A 25,748-nucleotide genomic window follows, 5' to 3' on the forward strand; every position below is an offset into this window, starting at 1 on the left:
CTGCCTTCAGCTCAGGTCATGATCCCAGGGTCCTGGGATCGAGCCCCACATGGGCTCCCTGCTCAGCTGGGAGCTGGTTTCTCTCTCTCCCTCTGCCGCTCCCCCCTGCTTGTGTTTTGATATCTTGCTGTCAGATAAATAAATAAAACCTTAAAAAAAGAAAGAAAAAAAGAAAAAGATCCGCTCTTCCTGAGCAGCCCTCGGCGGGGGTCCTGAGTGCTTACTGAGTACCAGACACTGCGTACCAGACACTGTGCCGGCGGAGGGTTTCAGCTGCCTCCATTTGGACCTCAGACTTGCTGGTTGGGTGCTCCTTTCCAGCTGGGCTCTTGGCTCGGGTGGAAGACCCCCAGGGCAGATCATCCCCCCATCCCACCTCCCTGCCGTGGGAACCGAAAACTACCCCCTCCAGCAATAAGGACTGTCCTGAGCCAGCAAGACCCCGGCCACGACTGACCCCAAGACAGTGATCCAGAATTTGACTTTCACTTCCTACCCGCACCCCCCATTTTCCTATATGAACCCAGAGGTATTTTCACCACTTTGCAGAGACTGTCTTCGAGGGGCTAGTCTGCTGCCTTTGCGGTGTTGACCTCACTGAAATATATCCTTCTTTCGAATCACCACCACTGGACTCTTTCTTTGCCTTTGGATTTTGTCAGCCTCAAGGGACAGAGCCTGGTCTGTTTGGAACCCCCGGGGTCTTTGCACACACACCTTGTCTAGTCTTGTGTGATAATCCTCACAACAAGGCAGGCACTACTACCGTCCACGTTTTTCTGATAAGAACCTGGGTGTGAGTGCAAGCAGCACACGGCTAGCAGGTAGAGCTCACGCCGAAGGGAGGAGCAATGACCTTGGTTGCCCTAAACTTCTTCCCCCACCCATTGCATTAGGGGGAGTCCCAGCTGTTGCAAAAGCCTGTCACAGGAACTCTCTGCTTCCCCCTCCTCCCCGTCTACCCCCCCAACTATAGTAAGAGTGATTTTTAAAACTCTTTACTGTCATGCTAATGAATGTAATAATGTATATGTAGTGTTTGGGTTATAGTAATAAAAAGGATGTCCAACTAGGCTAAGGAATGAAGCTTTATCAATTTCTCTGCTGTTCCCTCACATCACCCTCCTGGCCCCCTAAGGGGTAACTACCATCCCAACTTTTGCACTGATTTTTTTTTTTTTTTAATCTCTACACCCAACGTGGGGCTCAAACCCACTAATCTTTATCACACGTTCCTGTATATCTAAATAATAAGATATTTAATCTTGGGGTGCCTGAGTGGCTCAGTTAAGTGTCGGGCTCTTGATTTCGACTCAGGTCATGATCTCAGGGTTGTGAGATTGAGCCCCGTGTCAGGCCAGCGGGGACCCTGCTTGATCCCCTCTCCCTCTGCCCCTCTCCCTGCTCACATGCTTTCTCTCTCTAAAAAGAAAAAAATTAAAATTTAAAAATGTATATGATATTTAGTCTTGTCTCATTTTGAACTCTATAGAAATGAAAGGACACAGTATGCATTCTTCCGAGACTATCTTTTCGTGATTTGTCCCCACTGATGTGTATAGTTAGAATTGATGTGTTCATTGTTGCATAGTATTCCATTGTATGAACATCCCACAATGTCCTTTCCTTTTTAAGATTTTATTTATTAATTTATTTGAGAGAGAGCAGAGCGAGCAAGGCAGAAGGAGAGGGACAAGCGGACTCCGGGCTCAGCAGGGAGCCCGATGCGGGGCTCGATCCCACGACCCTGGGATCATGACTTAAGCTGAAGGCAAATGTTTAACCCACTGATCCACCCAAGTCCATTTCCTTGTTGGTAGATATATATGTTTAGTTTTGGCTACCGTAAACAATGCTGATATAAACATTCTTGTTCTTATCTCCTTATAGACGTGCGCAAAGGCTTCTCTAGGATACAAAGCATTTACAAATCTCTTCGGACCATTAAATTATGAGCATGCCCCAAGGTTTTATTATAGTCTTACTGTAACAAGAAAGGCTTCTGACAGAGCAGGTCAAAGATTTCTCTTTTGGTAGAAACACCTAAAGGGAGAAAAATGACTAGGTAATTTAAAGGGAAAAAAAACTTTTCTGTATTTCTTTGTTACTCTCAATATTTGAGTACTTCTGACACCAGGTGGGGAGGGAGGATCCCATACCAAGTAATTCTCTGACTGGGGGTCCTACCGTTCAGCTCAATTCTGACGCCATCTACCTGAGGTTACCCCACAGGTTAAGAGCTCAGCCCACAGCGCGGCACCCCGGGGTGGCTCAGTCCTTAAGCGTCTGCCTGTGGCTCAGGTCATGATTCCAGGGCCCTGGGATGGAACCCTGCAGTGGGCTTCCTGCTCCATGGGGGGCGGAGGGCCGGCTTTTCCCTCTCCCTCTTTCTGCCACTGCCCCTGCTTGCGTTCTCTGTCAAATAAATAAAATCTCAAAGCAAACAAAAAAAAAGAGCTCAGCCCACAAGATAGTCCCCCCTCCATCCCCATGTCAGATGCCAACAGCAGGTCCCAACTGTCACCTGTACTGATCTGCTGGCTATAATCAGAAGTTCCAGGCGCCTGGGTGGCTCAGTGGGTTAAGCCTCTGCCTTCAGCTCAGGTCATGATCTCAGGGTCCCGGGATCGAGTCCCGCACCGGACTCTCTGCTCAGCAGGGAGCCTGCTTCCTCCTCTCTCTCTGCCTGCCTCTCTGCCTACTTGTGATCTCTGTCTGTCAAATAAAATCTTTAAAAAAAAAAAAAAGAAGTTCCCACTAGTGGTTCGATGAACTTCTTAGATAGGCTCTCAGAACTCACAAAAACAGTAGACTTCAAACAAACAAAATAAACGGTATACTTACTAGATTACCAGTTTATTACAAAGGACCTAAGTCAGGAACAGCCAAACGGGAGAGACGCATTGGGCAAGGCAGGTGAAGGTGCAGAGCTTCCATGGTCCCTCTGGGCACACCACTCTCCCACCTCCGTCTGTCCACCAACCAGAAGGTCTGCAAACCCATGACTTTTGGGATTTTTATAGAGGCTTCATTCCATAGGCATGATCGATGAAATCATTGGCCATTGATGATTAATTCAATCTCTAGTCCCTCTCCCCTTCCCCAAGGATGGGGAAGTAGGGCAAACATTTGGAACCTCCCAACATGGTCGGTTTCCATGCAATCAGTGTTTTCCAAAAAATTCACCTTGATGTGGGAAGCAAAGGCAGAAGAAAAATTATTAAATTCCCTTACTACCTAGTGCCCACTGACAGGTCCTTGAAATAGGTAGAGTGACATTCTTCTAGGGACTCAACTGCCTCGATGTCAATACTTTGCTAAGGGCAAAAAGCAATCCTAGTCTGACGCCCCTCCCCCCCCCCCGCCAAGATCCTGTAGTCTACTTTATTTTTTATTTATTTATTCTTTTCTTATTTTTTCTTAAGATTTTTATTTATTTATTTGACAGACAGAGATCACAGGTAGGCAGAGAGGCAGGCAGAGAGAGAGGAGGAAGCAGGCTCCCCACTGAGCAGAGAGCCCGATGCGGGACTTGATCCCAGGACCCTGAGATCATGACCTGAGCCGAAGGCAGATGCTTAACCCACTGAACCACCCAGGCACCCTATTTTTTATTTTTTACTTTATTTTATTTTTTTCTGTAGTCTACTTTAGCATATAAAACTTCCTTTTAGAAATTTCCTTTATCGGGGCGCCTGGGTGGCTCAGTGGGTTGGGGCCTCTGCCTTCGGCTCGGGTCATGATCCCGGGGCCCTGGGATCGAGCCCCGCATCGGGCTCTCTGCTCGGCGGGGAGCCTGCCTCCCCCCCTTCTCTCTGCCTACTTGTGGTCTCTATCATAAATAAATAAAATCTTAAAAAAAAAAAAAGAAATTTCCTTTATCTCTAGGGCGCCTGGGTGGCTCAGTGGGTTAAAGCCACTGCCTTTGGCTCAGGTCATGTTCCCAGTGTCCTGGGATCGAGGCCCGCATCAGGCTCTCTGCCCAGCAGGGAGCCTGCTTCCTCCCTTCTCTCTCTGCCTGCCTCTCTGCCTACTTGTGATCTGTCTGTCAAATAAATAAATAAAATCTTTAAAAAAAAAAAAAAAGAAATTTCCTTTATCTCTAAACCCTCCCCCCCCAAGATACATGTTGGCAATCATCCACCGAGCATTTGGCCCACCGATATACACCCGACGGGTCTCATGACTAAGGTTTTATTAGACGGTAATAAATGACCTTTTTCCAATAATAGCTAGCCCCCTCAAGGTCCTGGAAACCTTGCTTCCAAAATTCCTTGGAGACATATGTTATCCTTAACCTTCTCCAGACTTGAAAGTATATCATGGGCCACTCCTCATGACCCTGGTATCTATGGGTCCTGTCCCCGAGCTTTAATTTTGCACCAGAGGCGTCTCAAGAATTCTTTCTTAGCCATAGGTCTTGAGCCCTAACATTCTTTCCCACAACAACCTCATTAACATAAACTCTGGGGTTGGTTGAAAGGAGCTTGTTACGAATAACAAAAGACATCTTTACCACACTGACACTTAGGAAATTCCAAGGGTTTTAGGAGTTCTGTGATAGGAACTGGGACTAAGATGAATTTTTTTTTAAAGATTTTATTTATTTATTTGACAGACAGAGATCACAAGTAGGCAGAGAGGCAGGCAGAGACGGAGAGAGGGGGAAGCAGGCTCCCTGCTGAGCGGAGAGCCCGATGTGGGGCTTGATCCCAGGACCCTGGGATCATGACCTGAGCCGAAGGCAGAGGCTTTAACCCACTGAGCCACCCAGGCACCCCCTAAGACGAATTTCTTAAGATAAATCACATCGTAGTAATCATCATTAGATTGTATACAAAAGAAATGTCTCATTAAAGATCTTTTGACTCTTGGGGTTGCCTGGCTGGCTCAGGCATAGAACATGTGACTCTTGATCTCAGGGTTGTGAGTTCAAGTCCCACGTTGGGCATGGATCCTACTTTTAAATCAATCAGTCAAGAATCTTTAGACTCTTGACTGATAGCTGGCAGTCAACGTTAGCAGATGGGTATTTAGTTTCTCAGAAGAAATCTTAAAGAAATCTTAATTTCATTATAATCCTCCATAAAATTGCTTAAATATTTTATCAGCAATGCTACTGGCTTCCCAGAGGGGGCTGTGAATTAGCATCACCCTACCTGCCATGTTTAAGACAATTTCTCTTCTCTAATAATTTAAGTGTTAAATAACGAAAATTCGACCCCTTAGATTTGAAAGATCTAATTGGCTTTATTAATCGATTCCTGAATCCGGCAGCATTCCATCTAGTAAGTGGAGAACTCCCAGGAGCTGTATGAAATGGAAGAGACCATTGGCCAAAGAAAAGAAAGGATTATTTCATATGTCTTGCCTTAGGCAGGAAGGCAGGGGTCTTATTAGGTGGGTTACCTTCATCTTCCTTTGTTGGGGTGGGTGGAAAGATTGACATGTGACAAGATTTCCTCATTGGTGCTGACCGGAAAATACCTGACTTCTAGTTAAGACTACATTCTGGGGGGCACCTCAGTGGCTCGGTCGTTAGGTGTTTGCCTCTCGCTCAGGCCTCTTGCTCAGCAGGAAGCCTGCTTCTCCCTTTCCCATGCCCCCTGCTTGTGTTCCCTCTCTCGTTGTGTCTCTGTTGAATAAATAAATAAAATCTTAAAAAAAAAAAAAAAGAAGACTACTTATCTAGTTACTTAACTGCTTACTGTAACTTACAGATACAGTTGAGACTGTATCTGGGTTGGGTATTAAGACCCAAGTTTGGTAATATGGCCTAGCATGAGTGAACCCGTTTGGGATCTTGGTTTTCTTTTTAATAGAAGTGGAGTTGCTGGATCTAGGAAATACACGGCGTTCAATTCTTTTTTTTTTTAAGATTTTATTTATTTGACAGACAGAGATCACAAGTAGGCAGAGAGGCAGGCAGAGAGAGAGGGGGAAGCAGGCTCCCCGCTGAGCGGAGAGTCCAATGCAGGGCTCGATCCCAGAACCCCGGGACCATGACCTGAGCCGAAAGCAGAGGCCCCAACCCACTGAGCCACCCAGGCGCCCCTCGTCATGGTTTTAATTTGCGTATTCCTGATTACCAATCTGATTGAGCGACTGTTTATTCTGTCCTATTTCTTCTTTTCTGTCCTTTATGACTAGATCTGGGCTATCCATTAAGGAAGCCGCTAGTCACAGTGTTACAGGATTTCTTTTCCTTTAGTGCACGTGGTTCTTGATCACACCTCTTTGAAGAATGTAGAGCTAGACCAGATGAAGAGTGGTGGCCAACAAAGCAAAGTTTATGCAATGATAGTACAAAGTTCCTGAAGAGGGAGGGGCCCCATAGGGCTGCCGCAGGAGTTTCTGATCTATGGGTTTTTATCGGATCGTTGGGTGGTTTTAAAATGATTAATACTCCTTGGGCCTATCATCCAATCAGGTTGTCACGTGGGAAAGGGTGGAGGGTTCCTTCCTAGGTGGTGTAAAATCCTTTTAAGGGTGGTTTCCCCTTAGGGCGGGGGACAGCTTTGTCCCTGCCTGCCTTTCTTCCAACTATCCTTCACCAATATGTGATTATAATTAAAACTAAATAGGGGCACCCAGCAGGCTCAATAGGTTAACAGTCTGCGTTTGGCTCAGGTCATGTTCGCGGGGTCCTGGGATGGAGCCCCAAGTCTGGCTCCCTGCTCAGTGGATTCCGCTTCTCCCTCTCTCTCTCTGTCCCTCCCCTGCTCGTGCTCTCTCTCGAGCTCTCTCTCTGACAAGTAAATGGATGAAAAATCTTTTAAAAGCATCTTTCAGACGTGATTTAGAAATAAATCAGTAGGGCGCCTGAGTGGCTCAGTTGGTTGAACGACTGCCTTCAGCTCAGATCATGATCCTGGAGCCCTGGGATCGAGTCCCACATTGGGCTCCCTGCTCGGTGGGGAGTCTGCTTCTCCTGCTGACCTCTCCCCTCTCATGCTCTCTCTCTCTCTCATTCTCTATTTCTCAAATAAATAAATGCATTCTTTTTTTTTAAAATAAATTCTTTTAAGAAAATGAGTGGGGTGGCTGGGTGGCTCAGTGGTTAAAGCCTGTGCCTTCAGCTCAGGTCATGATCCCAGGGTCCTGGGATCGAGCTCCGCATCGGGCTGTCTGCTCAGCAGGGAGCCTGCTTCCCTCTCTCTGCCTGCTTCTCTGCCTGCTTGTGATCTCTGTCAAAAAAAAAAAAAATGAGTAATAAGAGACTCTTAACTATACACAACAAACTGAGGGTTGTTGGCAGGGAGTTGGGTGGGGGGATGGACTAAATGGGTGATGGGTATTAAAGAGGGCGCTTGTTGGGAAGACCACTGCATGTTATATTTAAGTGATGGATCACTAAAATCTACTCCTGAAACCACTGTATGTTAACTAACTTGAATTTAAATAAAATTTTTTTAAAAAGGGGCACCTGTGGCTCAGTGGGTGGCTCAGTGGGATAAGCGTCTGCCTTCAACTCAAGTCATGATCCCAGCGTCCTGGGATCGAGCACCATATGGGCTCCCTGCTTAATGTCTGCTTCTCCCTCTCCAGCTTCCCCTGCTGTGTTCTTTCTCTTGCTATCTCTGTCATAAGTAAATAAAATCTTTAAAATTTTTTAATTAAATTAAAATGATGGGGTGCCTGAGTGGCTCAGTTGGGTAAGTGTCTGACTCTTGGTTTCCACTGGTGTCATGGTCTCAGGGTTCTCAGATCAAGCCCCCTGTAGGGCTCTGAGTTTAGAGCAAAGTCTGATTAAGATTCTCTCTTTCCAGGGCACCTGGGTGGCTCAGTGCATTAAAGACTCTGCCTTCGGCTCAGGTCATGATCCCAGGGTCCTGGGATCGAGTCCCCCATCGGGCTCTCTGCTCGGCAGGGAGCCTGCTTCCCACCCCCCCCACCTCTGTCTGTCTCTCTGCCTACTCGTGATTTCTCTCTCTCTGTCAGATAAAGAAATAAAATCTTTAAAAAAAAAAAAAAAAAGATTCTCTCTTTCCAGGGCACCTGGGTGGCTCAGTGCGTTAAAGACTCTGCCTTCGGCTCAGGTCATGATCCCAGGGTCCTGGGATCAAGCCCCACATCGGGCTCTCTGCTCAGCGGGGAGCCTGCTTCTCCCTCTCTCTTTGCCTGCCTCTCTGCCTACTTGTGTTCCCTCTCTTGACATCTCTCTCTGTCAAATAAATAAATAAAATCTTTAAAAAAAAAAAAAGATTCTCTCTTTCCCTCTGCCTCCTTCCCCACCAATCCTCCCCCAACACACATTCTTTAAATAAATAAATAAGATACATTTTTAAAAATCTTTAATTAAAGAAAAAGAAAGAAAACAGAGGCACCCGGGTGGCTCAGTCTGTTAAGCGTCTGCCTTCAGCTCAGCTCATGACCTGCTTTTAGCTCAGGTCATGATCTCAGGGTCCTAGGATCAAGCCCTGTGTCGGGCTACGTGCTCAGCAGGGTTTGCTTCTCCTCCTGCCTCTGCCCCATCTTGTGCTCCCTCTCAAAATCTTTTTTTTTTTTAAGATTTTATTTATTTATTTGACAGAGAGAGATGTCAAGAGAGGGAACACAAGCAGGAGGAGTGGGAGAGGGAGAAGCAGGCTTCCTGCTGAGCGGGGAGCTCAATGCTGGGCTTGATCCCAGAACCCTAGGATCATGACCAAAGCCAAAGGCAGAAACCCAAATGACTGAGCCACCCAGGCACCCCTCAAGTAAATAAAAACTTAAAACAAAAAAATAAATGAATAAGTGTTAGAAATATTTGGCTAGTGCTTATCCATTTTAATAAAAACTCTATCCAAGTTGTACCAGTCCCTAAAGATTTCCCAAAAATATTTAAGCACCAAATGATTTTTATTTTTTTTATTTTTCCTCTTTCTTTTTTAAAATTTTTATGTTACTTTATTTATTTGAGAGAGCGTGAGTTGGGGGTGGCAGAGGGAAGAGAAGCAGACTCCTTGCTGAGCTAGGAGCCTGATGTGGGGCTCTATCCCAGGACCTTGATATCGTGACCTGAGCTGAAAGCAGCTGCTTAGCCAAATGAGGCGCTCAGGTGCCCCACCCAATGGTTTTAAAGTCTTATTTGCAAATATGTTATCCAAATTTGGATGGGCAGATTGATTTAATTAATTCTGATTCATCAATATCTCATGCATTACATTTGTGGTATTATAAGAAATTTACCTAACCCAGGGTGACAAAAGCTTTTTACTTTCTTCCAGAAGATTTCAAGCTCTCTTTACATTTAGGTCTACGATCTGTCTTGATTTCTGGTGCGAGGCCAAGGTCTGTTTGCTCTCTTATGGATATCTAGTTGCTCCAACACTATTCCTTCAAAATAATCCTTTCTTTAAAAAAACGAAAAGATTTATGGGATGCCTGGGTGGCTCAGTCACTTAAGTGTCTGCCTTTGGCTCAGGTAATGATCTCAGGGTTCTGGGATTGAGCCCCACATCTGGCTCCTTGCTCAGCAGGGAGCCTGCCTCTCCCTCTGCCTGCAGCTCCCCCTGCTTGTGCACTTGCTCTCTCTAATAAGTAAATAATAAAATCTATACAATAAGTAAAGGACATTTATTTATTTGAGAGAGAGCATGAGCTAGGGGAAGGGCAGAGGAACAAGCCAAATCCCTACCGAGTGGGGAGCCCGATGTGGGGCTTGACACAGGGTTCAACCTGAACCGAAGTCAGAGGCATAACCCCCTGAGGCACCCGGGGAGCCCAACAATCCTTTCTGTAGAGTCTGCTTTTAGGCAACAGTCTTGAGCAATGCGAAACGAGGTAGAAGGGCCCACAGGGACTGCCAAGTTGAATGCAAACAGGTTCATTAAGTCATAGGCCCTAACCGACCCGTGGGCTACTTACGACCAGGCCCAGTTACCAATAAAGGGAAAATTCCAGATGATCCCGTATTCCCTCACTCTGCCCTATAACTGGGGCCCCTCGTGACCGCCTCGTGGCAGACAGTCTCTCCTTTGCTGTCCCGTCCAGTGCAGATTATTCAATAAACTTCTATGTCCTTTGTTTGCCCTGAGTGAACTCTTTCAGGGCTCATACCACCAACCTTTGCCAGATCAGGATGCCTCACACTTTCTTCATTAAATTTCCTCGGAGCCTATGGTGAAAATCATTGTTAATAAATGCAAAGATCTGGGGTGCCTGGCCGGCTCAGGACGAAGAGCTTACACTCTTGATCTTGCGGTCGTGAGTTCAAGCCCCATCTTGGGTATAAAGGATTATTGAAAAAAGTACTAAACTATTTTTTTTAATGGAAAGATCTATCTCTGGACTTCATTCTGTTACCTTAATCTATTATTTCTGTCCTTATGCCAACAACACAGTCTTGATTAACTGAGTGTTTATAGTAAGCGTCCAGTCAGGTAAGGACTCCAACTCTGTTCATTTTTGGCTATTCTAGGTCCTTTCAGTTTCCATATAAACTTTATGATCAGCTCACCAATTCCTAACTTTTAAAAGCCTGCTGGGGTCGGGGCCCCTGGGTGGCTCAGTCGGTTAAGCCTTTGCCCTCGGCTCGGGTCATGATCTCGGGGTCCTGGGATTGTGCCCGCATTGGGCTCCCTGCTGAGCAGGAAGTCTGCTTCTCCATCTCGCTCCTGCTTATGCTCCCTTCTCTCTCTCAAATAAATAAATAAAATCTTTTAAAAAAAGGGGGGGGGCACCTGAGTGGCTCAGTGAGTTAAAGCCTCTCCCTTCAGCTCAAGTCATGATCCCAGGGTCCTGGGATCGAGCCCCGCATTGGGCTCTCTGCTCGGCGGGGAGACTGCTTCCTCCTCTCTCTCTGCCTGCCTCTCTGCCTACTTGTGATCTCTGTCTGTCAAATGAATAAATAAAATCTTTAAAAAAAAAATAAAAAAGGTCAGTTTCCTTTTCCTCTGGAATCATTTTCTTGTTTTTTAGTCCTGTGGTTTCTTGGGAGCATCATAGGGCCTGAACCCCTACTGGTCCCCTTAATGACTGGCCTTTTTTATATTCCTTGAGGCTTCCCTCAGAGCCCTAGGGACTCCATATTAATTCATTCAACCAAGGATTTTTATGTCCACAGTACCGTGGACGAATGCTGTGGGCTAAGGGCAGGCCACTCCCAAGATGGGCCACAATGACATGTCCATTGTTTTCAGTTGAAAACAATCAAGGTCCAAAAGACTCAGGAAGAAACTTTGACTTACACCCCCCACCCCCCCACCCCCCACACCCATGAACAGATGCCTAAAAAGAATTTAGATAAAGGGCCTGTACCAGGGAAAGGTATTAAACAGATTTTTTTTTTAAATTTTTCAGAGAGAGAGTACAAGCAGGGGAAGTGGCAGGCAGAGGGAGAAGCAGGCTCCCAGCTGAGCAGGGAGCCTGATGCAGAACTCGATCCCAGGACCCCAGGACCACGACCTGAGCTGAAGGCAGACACCCAACCGACTGAGCCACCCAGGAGCCCCTGAACTGATCTAAGAGACTTATCTGCTTCGGGCAAACTTTCTTTTCCAAGCTTTTCCTTTCACCTTCCTGCTAATGGCCTTCTTCTCCTTTGTACTCCCAGATTCCCACCTCCCTCCTGAGCTCAGGGTGACGGATGGAGATGCCTCATTTTGCCTGATGGTCTTGCCAATTTCATGTCCGTGTGGATTCCCCGTGTGCAAAACTAAATTTTATTTTCTCCTGTTAATCTGTCTTGGTTAAATTTATTTATTTTTATTTTTTGGATGGTCACCCATCTGCCTTTATTGGCAGCAGCGGGTGGGACACTTCCAGTAACAGTAAAAAAACTAATTTATAAAAGCAGGAGTTCAGTGAAGCCGCCTGGTTGGAATCCTTGGGAGCTCATACATAGATGCCAACTTAGAGCAGCAGGAAGAGGACTCCAAGCCCATGAAGACCGAGGCCACCAAGGAGATGAGGAGCTCTTTATAGACTCCCCAGTGTACTTGGTGGAGGTGACCTCATAAAGGAAGAACCAGGCGGTAAAGAACATGCCAATTGCCAACAGCACCAAGGTCAGATGGGGGATGACAGCAGGGTTCCCTGGGCCGGTGTATCTGCTGGTGGCCTCGAGCTCCCTTTTTGCCAGGCACGGGGTCATCCACCGCTCTGCCACCGGAATCTGGATAAATTTAATTCTTAGTCCAGCTGGAGCCTTGGATAGAGGAAAATGTCTTCCTCCCCAGGGAGGTGAGAAAAAGGGAAGGAATAGCACATGCCCTACAATGAGCATGAACTTGGCTGGTCCGCCAGATGGAAGGAAGGTTGTCATGGCAGGATTAATGGGACTGCAGGGGATGTGGAGGCGGTTGAAGTGGAGGGGGTGGTATGTATGCCTTGACCGTGCTGGGCCTGTAGGCCATGGTAAGGAATCTGGAGTGGGTGTCATAGGAAGCAGAGGTGTGACCGGCCGTGAGTGATGTAATTGGAATCCCTGGATTCTCCAACAAAGGACCATGCCCACTCTGATTGTACTGTCCTTGACTTGGGGCTGGGAGGCCTGAATGCAGAAGAGGCATCAGAAAAACCATCTCCCGAGTGGCTCAGTGGGTTGGGCCTCTGCCTTCGGCTCGGGTCAGGATCTCGGGGTCCTGGGATCGAGTCCCGCATTGGGCTCTCGGCTTGGCAGGGAGCCTGCTTCCTTCTCTTTCTCTGCCTGCCTCTCTGCCTAGCTGTGATCTCTGTCTGTCAAATAAATAAAACCTTAAAAAAAATAAATTAAAAAAAAAAAAAAGAAAAACCATCTCCAATATGGCTAGGGAGTCCAATAACGGTGAGATCGTAGACGCCTCCCAATAAACAATGAGACCTCAAAGCCTGTGGCTACCTATATGGGTATCAGCCTGCACTGGGGCTGTGTGTCTGATCTAAGAGGTTTGAACTTGACCTTGACATCCTGGTGAATCCAATTCAAGGGTCTGCCCAAGGAAAACTTTCCCACTCCTACCAGCTGTGGCTGGTATGTCCTTTATGTCACCCCCGTTTCTTATAAGCTCCTCTACTACAGTGTTTCTCATATGGTGTTGGAGTCATTTACAGCTACTTGAGGAAAGACACCAAGTTGTTTAACTGTGCTGTATGCTGGGGTCACAGATGACTGGTTGGGTGAATATCTGTGGGGTTATGATCAAAGACAATCTTAAGTATGAGGAAATTTGGATTGTTTCTGGAGCAATTCTTTGCAGTCCCATCCTTACAAAGACTGCTTTTGACAAAGCATTGACAGTGGATCGAACACAGGGCATATATGGTCCAACTCCATCCGAATATAATTTCCAAGCCACACCATCCGCGATCTTGGACCAACTGGGTTGGACCCTCACAGATCAGCGAGACTCGAGTCTCTCCATCAGGGACCAGCACAGGTAATCACTGTAGTAAAATTCTTTTTTTCTTTCCAGCTGTGATATAATCGACAAATAACATTGCATTAGCTTAAGGCATACAATGTGATGACTTAACAATGATCAAGATGATTTCAGATTTACTCTCATCAACTTTTAAGTGTACAATAGAGTATTGTTAACTTTAGTCAACATGCTCCACATTAGACAGAACCCCAGAACTTCTCCGTCTTAGGGCAGCAGAATTCTGGATTCTCTCCCCCGGAGGGATGCAACAGAGAGCATTATCCATTCGCCACAGATTACACTCTTTGTAGGAACCTATATTAGACATTTGTCTAAGAACATGTTCTGTTTCTCTTGAACAAATCAATCTGTCTGTATTTTAGGGACAGTGTGACATATGCCTAATCATGTTTTCCTCTTTGCTTTGGCCACGTAGGAAGCTTAGCACTGAATCTGTAGCCTTTATCTAGTAACCATAAAGGACCCCCGGAGACCATCAGCACAGAGATTCAGAGGGTTCTAGACTCTGGCAAACCTGGGCTGAAATCTCACTTCTGCCACTCCTAGCCATGTGACTAGAGGCCACTAAACAGTTTTTTTTTCCCCAGGAGTATGTAAAAACAGGCACAATCATCGTATTTACTTTGGGAAGTTATTTTGTTGGTAAGATTAGGACATACAATGATAAGCATAGGGCCTGGCACAACTATCAACAAAATCGTAATCCTTTCACTTGACGGTAACCAGTGGTGTGTGCTCTGAGATGAAGCAACACACATACATTTTCCGCCTCAGAAATGTGTAAATTACTTTGATTTTGATTAGCCATTTAAAAAAATCTGCTATCTATGCCCTTTTCTAGAGGTATAGATAAGAGGCTCGAGAAAACACCATAGTGATAATTAAACCTGCATATGGACAGTTCTCCCTCTCAAGACACACACAGCATAGCAAGGGAGTGTACCTTACACATCTCACAGGATTAAGAAAACATGTGGGGCGCCTGGGTGGCTCAGTGGGTTGGGCCTCTGCCTTCGGCTCCGGTCATGGTCTCAGGGTCCCGGGATCGAACCCTGCATCGGGCTCTCTGCTCAGCGGGGAACCTACTTCCCCCTCTCTCTCTGCCTGCCTCTCTGCCTACTTGTGATCTCTGTCTGTCAAATAAATAAATAAAATCTTTAAATTAAAAAAAGGAAAAAAAAAAAAAGGAAACATGGAAAGGGGCACATCCTGATCAGGCATTCTTTACTTAGGGTGACCCTTGGTCATTTGGTCATCGTAGGCTTGTTACTATTCATGTCTTCTGATATGTCCTCTGACAACAGACCTGTTTGGATTCAAAGGGCAGTTCTTAACTCCACAGTAATTAAGGAACCTGTTCTTTACCTTCCTTTTGGGGTCAAATAAATTCAAAGAGAGAAGATCCATTAGGGTGACACTAATGTCTGAAACATTAACATAGTAAGTCTCAAACCGGGTAAATACATCTTTGTATTTTATAAAAGGAGACTGTAACATTTATCTTTTTTTTTTTTTTAAGATTTTATTTATTTGACAGAGAGAGACACAGTGAGAGAGGGAACACAAGCAGGAGGAGTGGGAGAGGGAGAAGCAGGCTTCCCACCCAGCAGGGAGCCAAACTCAGGCTCCATCCCAGAACCCTGGGATAAGGACCTGAGCCAAAGGCAGATGCTTAACGACTGAGCCACCCAGGCGCCCCTGTAACATTTATCTTTTAAGAACAATTTTTAATCTTTTTTTTATTGCTGGAATCGGTCTCCTTTCACTTCCTGAGACATCTTTGTGCTCTTCAAGGATTTACCTGAGCTATCTCAGGGATTTGCTTTGCCAGATGTTTGCTTAATTTAACTTTTTTTTAAAGATTTTATTTATTTATTTGATAGACAGAGATTACAAGTAGTCAGAGAGGCAGGCAGGGAGAGAGGAGGAAGCAGGCTCCCTGATGAGCAGAGAGCCTGATGCGGGGCTCGATCCCAGGACCCTGAGACCATGACCTGAGCTGAAGGCAGAGGCTTTAACCCACTGAGGCACCCAGGTGCCCCTTAATTTAACTTTTTTATAGCTTTACTGAGGTATAGATGATGCACGATAAATTGCACATATTTAAACTATATAAATTGGTAAGTTTGGATATATGCTTATACCCATGAGACAAGCACCAAAATCAAGATAGTAAACATTTCCCTCACCCTCCCAGAGTTTCTCCTGCCTTTCATAACCCATCCCACCTCACTGCTTCTTCCTGCCTCCATCCCAAAGTGACCACTGATCTGCTTTTCCTCTTGATAGATTAGTTTGCATTTTCCAGAATTATCTTGAGATTCATCCATGTTCTTATGTGTCTACATGGTTCATTTCTTTTTATTTCTGAGTAGAAGTCCATTGTATGGCTATACTATAGTTTTTCTAATCGGATGAATTTACGTAATTGTCTCTATCCATACTGTCTTGGGGGGGAAAACTGTCTGGAAAAACAACTACAGCAAAACACTAAACCTGTGGCCCACCTCTAGCAAAAGGACAGACTTTAATGCCAGCATGTTCTATACTCATCTCACTAATTTAATTTTCTCTTCTTTCTTCTTTTGTTGTAAGTTCCCACATTTTCTTATCTTTTAGTTTTGTCACGTACATTTAAGTCAGTCATCTCGGTTCTTTTCTAAAATAAGGATCAAGTACAACTAAACAATGTCCAGTTTCTTATTTGATTTTATCACTTCCTTCTTCCTGTTTTCTTTAGGGATGCTGGACTTTGTTGACTTGGTCTACTTACTTACAGATGTTCATGATTTCCTGCTTAGACAGCTGCCTGGTCTCTGAGCTCAGCTCCCTTCTGTTCACCTGCTATGATGTCACCAGGCTATCATTCTACAGCAGAAATCTGATCATGTCATTCCCACACAAAACACCTACCCAAAGGATCTAAAGTCCTTGGCATGATAAGGCAACTCATTAGTCACTCATTCTTTCAAAAAATACTTACTGAGCACTGATTATGTATCAGGCTCTATGCTAGCTGGCTACGTTTGGAGGCATGGTGACAAACTGGAGAGATGTGGCCTGTACCCTCATGGAATTTATATTTTAGCAGGGAGACAGAGATTTTTTTAAAAATGTGCGCAATATGATTATAAACTGGGGAAACATGAAATTGTTATTAAGTAACCAGGGTGCTGTGACTGAGTTCTGAGAGCAGGGGTGGATGGCAGAAGTGGCCCCTTTGAGGAGGTGACATTTATAGTGCTTGAATTATGACAAAGAGATGGCCATGGGAAAGGCTCTTGGCCAGGGAAACATCAAGTACAAAGGTCCAGAAGTGGGAAAAGGCTTGGATGGCCAGTATGGCGGAAGGGACAGAGGTTGCTGGACAGTTGAGCCCTGCCTGCTTCTCCAGCCTCATTTCTCAAACCACAGACCCACATGTAGGCACCCTAAATCCCAGACATGCACAGCTACCCCACTCTTTCTTCAACGTGCCATGCCGTCTCATTTTTCACCTGCTCCCTCCTGATGGCCAATCAGGCCCATTGAGGACCAATCACTCCTGGTGATTGGGTTTCTAAATAATACCTCCAACAAAAGCTTTGGGTTCCTCTCCTACCCTCCTCCAGGCACCAGACTGCTCCTTCCTCCTCTGGGCCTTCGTAGAAGTCTGTATGTACTCCCCGTTTTTTTATATAGCTAGCATTTCCTGAGTACTTTCTGTACAGCAGGCACTATTCCAAGCACTTTACCTGTATACTCCACTTTATGAAGCAGGTCCATTTATAATCCTCAAAACATCGATGAGCAAGAAATTATTACTGACTCTACGATACAGATGCAGAAACAGAGGCCCAGAGAAGTTACATCATTCATCCCCAGTTACACAATAAGAAAACAGCAGTCAGGATTCCAATCCAGACAGTCTAGTTTGTATTTTAACCACGAAGGCCTTTTGCCTTTCAAGATTGAGGACAGTAGCTAATGCTCACGAAGCTCTCCTTATGTGCCAGGCTTTCTTCTCAACTCTTGACGTGCATGAACTCATTATACCCTGCAACTCTCTGAGGTAGACACTCTAAGTCCTGGTAACAACCCCCTTACTGGCACTGAGACCAGAACTTTCTTGGGTGGAGCCCAGGTCCTGTCCCAGTCAGCAATCCCAATGTCTCCTACACCCAGAAATTGCTGAACAAATGTCTGTTGGATGGATGAATAAACTAGCAGACCCAGTGTTTTTGTCTTGGCTCACGATTCAAGAGCGTACAGTGCCCAGAAATAGTTGCTTGGAGAAAATTATTATAATGGAATATCAATCTGTTGTAGTAAATATATACCAATGAGAACTGACTAATATACAGGCTAACTTCACATGCATATCTGCTGCATTTTCAAATATGTGGTAGGGTAATTCCTTTTTATTTCAGAGATTATATTATATATTAGAAGAGGTACTAACCGACCAAAATGGGGCAAAGGGCTTCTTCCAAGACAGCTCCCACAATAAATCTAATGTATGTTGAAGTGTTCTCACAGCTCACAAAAACAACACATCAACTTATAAAACCATCTCCATCTTTTGTCTAGCTATTGTTCTTTGACTTGACAGCAAATCGACACAATAAAGAAAAGTTTAAAATGTCATTGAGGGGGGTGCCTGGGTGGCTCAGTGGATAAAGCCTCTGCCTTCGGCTCAGGTCACGATCCTGGGATCGAGCCCCGAATCGGGCTCTCTGCTCCGCAGAGAGCCTGTTTCCTCCTCTCTCTCTGCCTGCCTCTCTGCCTACTTGTGATGTCTGTTTGTCAAATAAATAAATAAAATCTTAAAAAAAATAAAAATAAAAATAAATAAAATGTCATTGAGGGGCGCCTGGGTGGCTCAGTTGTTAAGCATCTGCCTTCAGCTCAGGTCATGATCTTGGGGTCCTGGGATTGAGCCCCACGTGGGCTCCCTGCTCAGCGGGGCATCTGCTTCTCTTCTCTCTCTTACCGCCCCCCCACTCTCGTGCTCTCTCTCAAATAAATAAAATATTTTTAAAAAATAAAAATAATAAATCATTAGGGAAATGCAGGGCGCCTGGGTGGCTCAGTGGGTTGGGCCGCTGCCTTCAGCTCAGGTCATGGTCTCAAGGTCCTGGGATCGAGTCCCGCATCGGCCTTTCTGCTCAGCAGGGAGCCTGCTTCCCTCTCTCTCTCTCTGCCTGCCTCTCTGCCTACCTGTGATCTCTCTCTGTCAGATAAATAAATAAAATCTTAAAAAAATAAAAAATAGGGGCGCCTGGGTGGCTCAGTGGGTTAAAGCCTCTGCTTTCAGGTCAGGTCATGATCCCGGGGTCCTGGAATCGAGCCCCGCATCGGGCTCTCTGCTCAGCCGGAAGCCTGCTTTCCTTCCTCACTCTCTGCCTGCTTCTCTGCCTACTTGTGACCTCTGTCTTTCAAATAAATAAATAAAATCTTAAAAAAAAATAAAAAATTAAAAAATAAAATAAAAAATAAAAAATGAAAAATAAAAATAATAAATCATTAGGGAAATGCAAATCAAAACCACAGTAAGATATCACCTCACACCCATTAGTAACAAGTATTGGTAGGATGTGGAGAAATGGGAACTCTTGTACATGGCTTGTGGTTATGTAAAATGGTGCAACCATTATGGAAAACTTAAAAACAGAATTGCCATAAAAAATTAAAAACAGAATTACCATCTACTCCAGCAATCCCGCTTCTGAGTATATATCCAGAAGAATTGAAAGCAGGATCTCAGAGAGATATTTGCACACCCATATTCATTGCAACATTTTTCACAATAGCCAAGAGGTGGAAGAGACCCAAATATCCACAGATAGATAAGTAGACGCACACAATGTGGCATATACATACAATGGACTATTAGCCTTAAAAAACAAAGAAATTTGTCACATGTATGGGTGAACCCTGAAAACATTATACCAAATGAAATAAGCCAGTTGCCAAGTAAAAACAAACACTATATGAATCCACTTTTATAAGGTATCTAAAGTGGTCAGAATCATTGAAACAGAAGGTAGAAGAGTGGTTACCAGGGCCTGAGGGTGGGGAGAAATGGGGAGTAGTTGTTAAGTGGGTACAGGGTTTCAGCTTCGCAAGATGAAAAAATTCTAGGGGCCCCTGGGTGGCTCAGTCAGTTGAGCGTCTACTTTTTGCTCAGGTCCCGATCCCAGGGATCATGCCTCGCATTGGGTTCCCTGCTTAACAGAAGAGCCTGCTTCTCCCTCTCTCTCTGCTGCTTCCCCTGCTTGTGCTCTCTGTCAATGAATAAAATATTTTTTTAAAAGTTGAAGAAATTCTAGAAATCTACAAGTCACAATAATGTGAAATATAATTAATACTACTTAACTGTACACTTAAAACTGGAAAGAGGATAAGTTTTATAGTATGCTGGTTTTTTTGCCGGGGGGGAAAAAAAAAGCTGAAGCAAATAACAAAATGTTCGGATTTAATAAACTTGGGTGCTGGTTATGTGGTTGGTTATATATATTATCTCCAACTTCCATTTATGTAATATTCCATAGTAAACATTTTTAAAAATATTTTTAATTATTTATTATTTGACAGAGATCACAAGTAGCAGAGAGGCAGACCGAGAGGAGGAAGCAGGCCGGGCTCAATCCCAGGACCCTGAGCCCATGACCTGAGCCAAAGGCAGAGGCTTTAACCCACTGAGCCACCCAGACGCCCCATAGTAAACATTTTAAAGTAGCTATGTTTTATTGGACAGATTTCATAATTTTAAGGCCCAAATGTAAAGACAATACAGACTTTCTCCCTGTGTTCATTTGGACATTCAATATCAAAGTTTCTAACTTGCTGGTAATGAATCAGGAGTTTCATAATTCTATTGAAATAAACAGCCAAACGAGGAAATGACAAACCACTTATTAACTCTGTATTTTAAATATCAGATGATAATGTCAAGAAAACAACTGTGAATTTATCATTGGAAGCACAGTTTTCGCACAGATTTTTATTAAAAGACATCTAGCCAAGTGAAATTACTTAGAATCTTTGTTTTTTTCCAAAGGAACTGCCTACGCAAAAAACATTTTGTCTATGGAAAATTAACTCTGATTTTTTGCTTTGTATTTTGGTGCCTGAGGTTGTCACTAAATTGGGGTGTTTCCCCCCCAGTTGAACAAAGGTAAAACTGCATAACATTCACTGAACATGTATTGAACACAATGCCAAGTATTGTGCTAAATTATCAAATTCCTGGTCTTTGGGATTTTGTCATTCTATTCTCTAATTCGTTTACAAATCATCTTTTACAATTTACTGCCGGAAATGACATTATGACTAAAATGTTCACTTATAAACAGACCATAAAAAAATTCACCTTGTTTTACAAGGACAGCACTTGTCTTCCTCCCGTAAACATTTTTCTTTGTTGAGGTTACCAAATGCCCCACTTTGGGAAAACATTAAACCAGGAAGCTGTATGACTAACTTGGTTCTGGCAATTGCTAGAACCTCCAAATTAAGTCATCCTATCCGTCAGGAGCTCTCCATTCTAGATTATTCTACCACCCAAACTCCATGACTCAGGAGAAGCTGCCAGTTCGTGACACGAACTCAGACTCATTCTAAGTTTAACAAAAAACAAATAAAAAATTTTAAAAATCACACTTTGTGACAAAGAAGCCTTTCATCATTGACCTCCAAGTCCAAAATTAAAGAAACTTATTTTTATCTGTTATTCTAGTAAACAGACCTTACCCAGTTTTAGTTCATTTAGCTTAAGCTGTTGTTAAACTCATCATTTACCTGTCTATACTGTTAACTCACGGACACCGTTTTGGAAATGGACGCTTAGAAACGCTGTATTTCAATGACTGACGACCTTTTCTAGGGGAATGTCGCCGATTTGCATTAACGTGCTCATCTGCAGACTACTCCTCACTTAGAGAGGTTGGTTATTGCGCCACAAACAGCCCTCTGCTTGTTTATTTCCACCCCCGGCTCCATGACTCAGACTCTGGGCCACGTGTCACCCAGAGCCCAACGCCCCTGCCTTAGTGGCGTTCCTCGGATTATCTCCTTGCGGGACATGGGGCCACACCCATGGCATAAGGAGACCAGTTTGAGGGGTCGTAGCTGGGGGACGCCACCTTAGACGGTCACACGTTTAGAGGAGAAACACTGTTTTCTTGTACACGAATTCCTCGTCTCCCGAAGCGGGTTTTCGGCTTCCCGATCCGCAGCTCTCTTTTTCCCCCCAACCAGAGTTCGGGGAAACAGCAAGGAGGTGAAAGAGACTGCAGGTTTCAGCCCACCGTTGTGGTCACCGGGAGCCCGAGCCGAGCCTCTCTGGGCCTCCTTGGTGGGAGGGGGGAGGTGAGGGGGGCGGAGGCCGGCCCCCTACCCCACGTGTCCCGACCCCAGAGTCTAGCGTACGGATTCTCCTCGGGAATTGAGAAGGACAAAAGCATTCTGACTCTTAAAAAAAAACGTCATTAAAGCTCCTTCATCCTGCTATAACCAAGGGCGAAAATGAAAGCAGCCCGTACGGGCTCGCGTTAAGATGGGGGTGGGGAGGTGTGCTGCCACTGCAGACACTGACAAAACACAGCGGCGGGCAACGCCGCTCCTGAGCGCCTCCGAACCCGAACCGGGGTGGCCCTCCCGGGAAAGTCGCTGCGAAAGACCCTTTTCCCCCACCTAACGCCGAAAAAACCTAAGACTTAGCGGGGTTTGGGACTTCGGAGGCGGGAGCAAACTATCCCTCCTCCCCCACCGGCCGGAAGTACCCCTCTCTCTCAATGGCGCGCCTCTGTGGCGCACGCGCACTGAGTTACTTAGCAACGTCGGCGCTAACCCACCCCAGCTTGGAGCCCAGCAACAGCCGAGGCGCCGCGTGTCCCACCAATCAGCGCGGGCCTCGCCTTCACACGCTTCACCAATCAGTGCCGGCGCTGCAAGGAAGTTTCGAGAGCTTTCGAGGAAGGTCCCCTTAACTCAAATCCATCCGCCAGATAATTTTCCTACTTTTTCCTAAGGGAGGAGAAGGATCGCCTGGAAGAGAGGGGAGCTGATTTTTCAGGGTTTTTTCTTCGGCTCTGAGGAACTTGGGGCTCATTGGAACGGCCTAACCGGGCCGCGGGAGGTGGGGCCGCGCGAACTACTTTCAGCAGCGTACGGACACGGCGGCTACGTAGGCAGTGATAAGTGACGCAACAGACGCTGCATAAATTTCAGCCCCGCGGAGCGGCGAGCGTTCAGGAGCGGCTGGCATTGTCGGGTGTGGGTGTCTTGGCGTCTGAGTGACTCGACGTGATTGCGTTCAGTGTCCTTCCACTCGCTAGCAGGTACTGGCCGGGAGCTTTCGAGACCTAGGAGGCGTGGAGAGGGGTTCCAAGTGAGACCAGGCTGACGGATTGGGAGGTGGGGGGGCGCTTCAGGGAAAGGGGTTGGGGGGAGGGGAGGGAGAGGTGACGCGGCGCTGCGGCGCCGGGCCTCTCCGGAAGAGTGGGCCTTGTTTACGTGGAGGGAGCGGGAGCGGGGGCGGTTGGCGCGCGCGCGCCCACAGAGACCAACCGACACTTAACCAATGGAGATTCTATCGCGTCTGTTTCGGAGGGGGAAAGAGGAAAAAAGGTAGTGTAATGGGATTTCTAGAAGTGCCTGAATTTTGAATCCCAGCGCGGCGAAAGGGTCCCACCTCACTTCTTTCTTCAGACGGCAATTTTTATTTACCGAAATTCGTGGGTTTTTGTTTTTTTTTGTTTTCTTTTAAATTCTACGTATTCTCAGGGTTTGGGGAAATTCGGAGGGTGCGGGGAAAGACGATTTAGCGAAGACTTAGAATAATTAGGGTTCTGAATATTAATCTTTGGGGTTTTTTGTTTTTGCTTTTCCATTTAAGTTGAAGCCTTGATTAAATTTTGTTTTCAGCGGCTGATTGAGGAATACTAAAGAGGGGGAGTTGTGAGCGATGTTAACGTGGTTAAAGCACTTTGGAAGATGGAAGTTTATTCGCTTTAGAGAATTGGTTATAGGTGTGGGTAATATAAAGATTTTTAAGATTTACTTAACTTTAGAGGCGGTTGGGTCTCCATGTTTAGCGCAGATCCTGACTCTTAGGGGCTCTCTCCCACGACTCTAATGACCTAAGCGGAAGTCTTGAGTGAAGCACTTAACCCACTGAGTCACCCAGGCACCCTGCTAATATAAAGATCTTGAGAGGGTACAGCTGACGTTATTCTTTTTAAAATCTAGGTCAAAATGCAGATCTTCGTGAAGACCCTGACCGGCAAGACCATCACCTTGGAGGTGGAGCCCAGTGACACCATCGAAAATGTGAAGGCCAAGATCCAAGACAAAGAGGGCATCCCCCCCGACCAGCAGAGGCTTATCTTTGCTGGCAAGCAGCTGGAAGATGGCCGCACTCTTTCTGATTACAACATCCAGAAAGAGTCCACTCTGCACCTGGTCCTGCGCCTGAGAGGTGGCATGCAGATCTTCGTGAAGACCCTGACCGGCAAGACCATCACCCTGGAGGTGGAGCCCAGTGACACCATCGAAAATGTGAAGGCCAAGATCCAAGACAAGGAGGGCATCCCCCCCGACCAGCAGAGGCTTATCTTTGCTGGCAAGCAGCTGGAAGATGGCCGCACTCTTTCTGATTACAACATCCAGAAGGAGTCCACCCTGCATCTGGTCCTGCGCCTGAGGGGTGGCATGCAGATCTTCGTGAAGACCCTGACCGGCAAGACCATCACCCTGGAGGTGGAGCCCAGTGACACCATCGAAAATGTGAAGGCCAAGATCCAAGACAAAGAAGGCATCCCCCCTGACCAGCAGAGGCTTATCTTTGCTGGCAAGCAGCTGGAAGATGGCCGCACTCTTTCTGATTACAACATCCAGAAGGAGTCCACTCTGCACCTGGTCCTGCGCCTGAGGGGTGGCATGCAGATCTTCGTGAAGACCCTGACCGGCAAGACCATCACCCTGGAGGTGGAGCCCAGTGACACCATCGAAAATGTGAAGGCCAAGATCCAAGACAAGGAGGGCATCCCCCCTGACCAGCAGAGGCTTATCTTTGCTGGCAAGCAGCTAGAAGATGGCCGCACTCTTTCTGATTACAACATTCAGAAAGAGTCAACTCTCCACCTGGTTCTCCGTCTGAGGGGTGGCTGTTAATTCTTCAGTTTTGAATTCATAGTGCCCAATGATGGCATTGCTCTGCACTATAGCCATTTTGCCCCAATTTAAGTTTAGAAATTACCAGTTTCAGTAATAACTGAGTCACTGGTTTTCTCAATAGCTGTTCAAAATGTTAATAAAAGTTTTGTTGCATGGTAGCATATCTGGTGTCTGTTGTGAAATTATGTAGTGGTGTGGGGACTATTACCTGATTAAAACCATGTTCAAAGAAGGGACTTAGCGTTCAAAAAGTAAATTTCATCAGCACTAAGTCATTTTGGTTGAGAAAAGGGTGTGTTATGGGGAATTTGTCCTTCATTCAAGGTCTGTCTTAATGATCTTGATGGAAGGGGGAACCATTTCATAAGTATTGCACAATTAAAAGTTACTGAATATGGAGGCTTGCTGAGGGGAAGCAAACTTGTTTACTACCTTCCTCAAATAGTGGTAAACAAAGTTAATGAAGCATTATAGAAATGAAATTTTGGTTGAGGCTGCTAAGTTGTGCCATGGAGTATTTTGATTACTGGTTGACTGCTCTTGGTGCTGTCATTTCCATTGAGGTTCTGACCATAGCTTATGAGACCCTAATTCGCCGCAGTACATGAGCTTCAAACCAAGAATCAAGTGGAGTCCTCGTCAACAGATTTGGAAGAATTCAGGTTTGAGGAATGATCTGATCCAAGGCAACTTGCTGACTTTGGTGTCTTAGGCAGGAAATGAAGGTGGTTCCTAAAAGTAAGCTCTGCCTAATGTGGGGCTTGAATTCTCAAAGCTGTTGATCAAATGGCATGTTCAACCAACTGCTAGGTGCCTCACTGGTCCCTTAATGATAGCTTCACATTTTTGTAAGAACAAGTAAAATAGCAAATGAGCCGAGACTTGACAAAAACCTTCACTTTGGGGTGAGCCAGATGCAAGCAGTTCTTACACATTTGTATCAATAAGCACATAATATTTCCAATAAAACTGAAGGAATAAGAATCTTACTTGGATGGGAGGGGTACCCCTTATTGTTAAGGATACCTTAAGTTCTCTCTATTCATTCACAATACCCTATCGTGGAACTTGAGTAAATAGTGAAAGCGGTTTTCAACTTGGGACAAAATTGGGAGTTGAAGGGAGTGCAATGTAAGGGGGAGAAGTTGGAAGCTCTCTTAGGTTTTCCCAAATAGACACTAGTAGGAAAAAAACTTCTGGTGCAAAAATGTGATTTCAAGTGTGCTGTTTGGAGTAAGAACA

At 45.5% G+C, this 25,748-nt stretch overlaps 1 protein-coding gene and 1 pseudogene across 2 annotated transcripts; one reads left to right on the forward strand and one right to left on the reverse strand.

Annotated features, from left to right (window-relative positions):
- Positions 1 to 11,817: 11,817 nt before the first annotated feature.
- Positions 11,818 to 12,076, reverse strand: LOC308357118 (dolichyl-diphosphooligosaccharide--protein glycosyltransferase subunit TMEM258-like; annotated as a pseudogene). The gene has a single exon. The product of its transcript is annotated as a dolichyl-diphosphooligosaccharide--protein glycosyltransferase subunit TMEM258-like (transcript).
- Positions 12,077 to 22,271: 10,195 nt separating this feature from the next.
- On the forward strand, positions 22,272 to 24,669 carry UBB (ubiquitin B). Its single transcript, XM_080825969.1, has 2 exons — positions 22,272 to 22,669; positions 23,580 to 24,669. Exon 2 carries the CDS (start codon positions 23,586 to 23,588, stop codon positions 24,501 to 24,503), a length of 918 nt encoding a protein of 305 aa, XP_080682095.1. The 5' UTR covers positions 22,272 to 22,669; positions 23,580 to 23,585; the 3' UTR covers positions 24,504 to 24,669.
- The last annotated feature ends 1,079 nt before the right edge of the window (positions 24,670 to 25,748 follow it).

Source organism: Martes martes (genome assembly GCF_963455335.1).
Source record: "Martes martes genome assembly, chromosome: 16".
NCBI classification, from domain to species: Eukaryota; Metazoa; Chordata; class Mammalia; order Carnivora; family Mustelidae; genus Martes; species Martes martes.

What these genes read in the sequence shown, in the direction of transcription:
- UBB (XM_080825969.1), top strand. Translation starts at nt 23,586, where the DNA reads ATGCAGATCTTCGTGAAGACCCTGACCGGCAAGACCATCACCTTGGAG.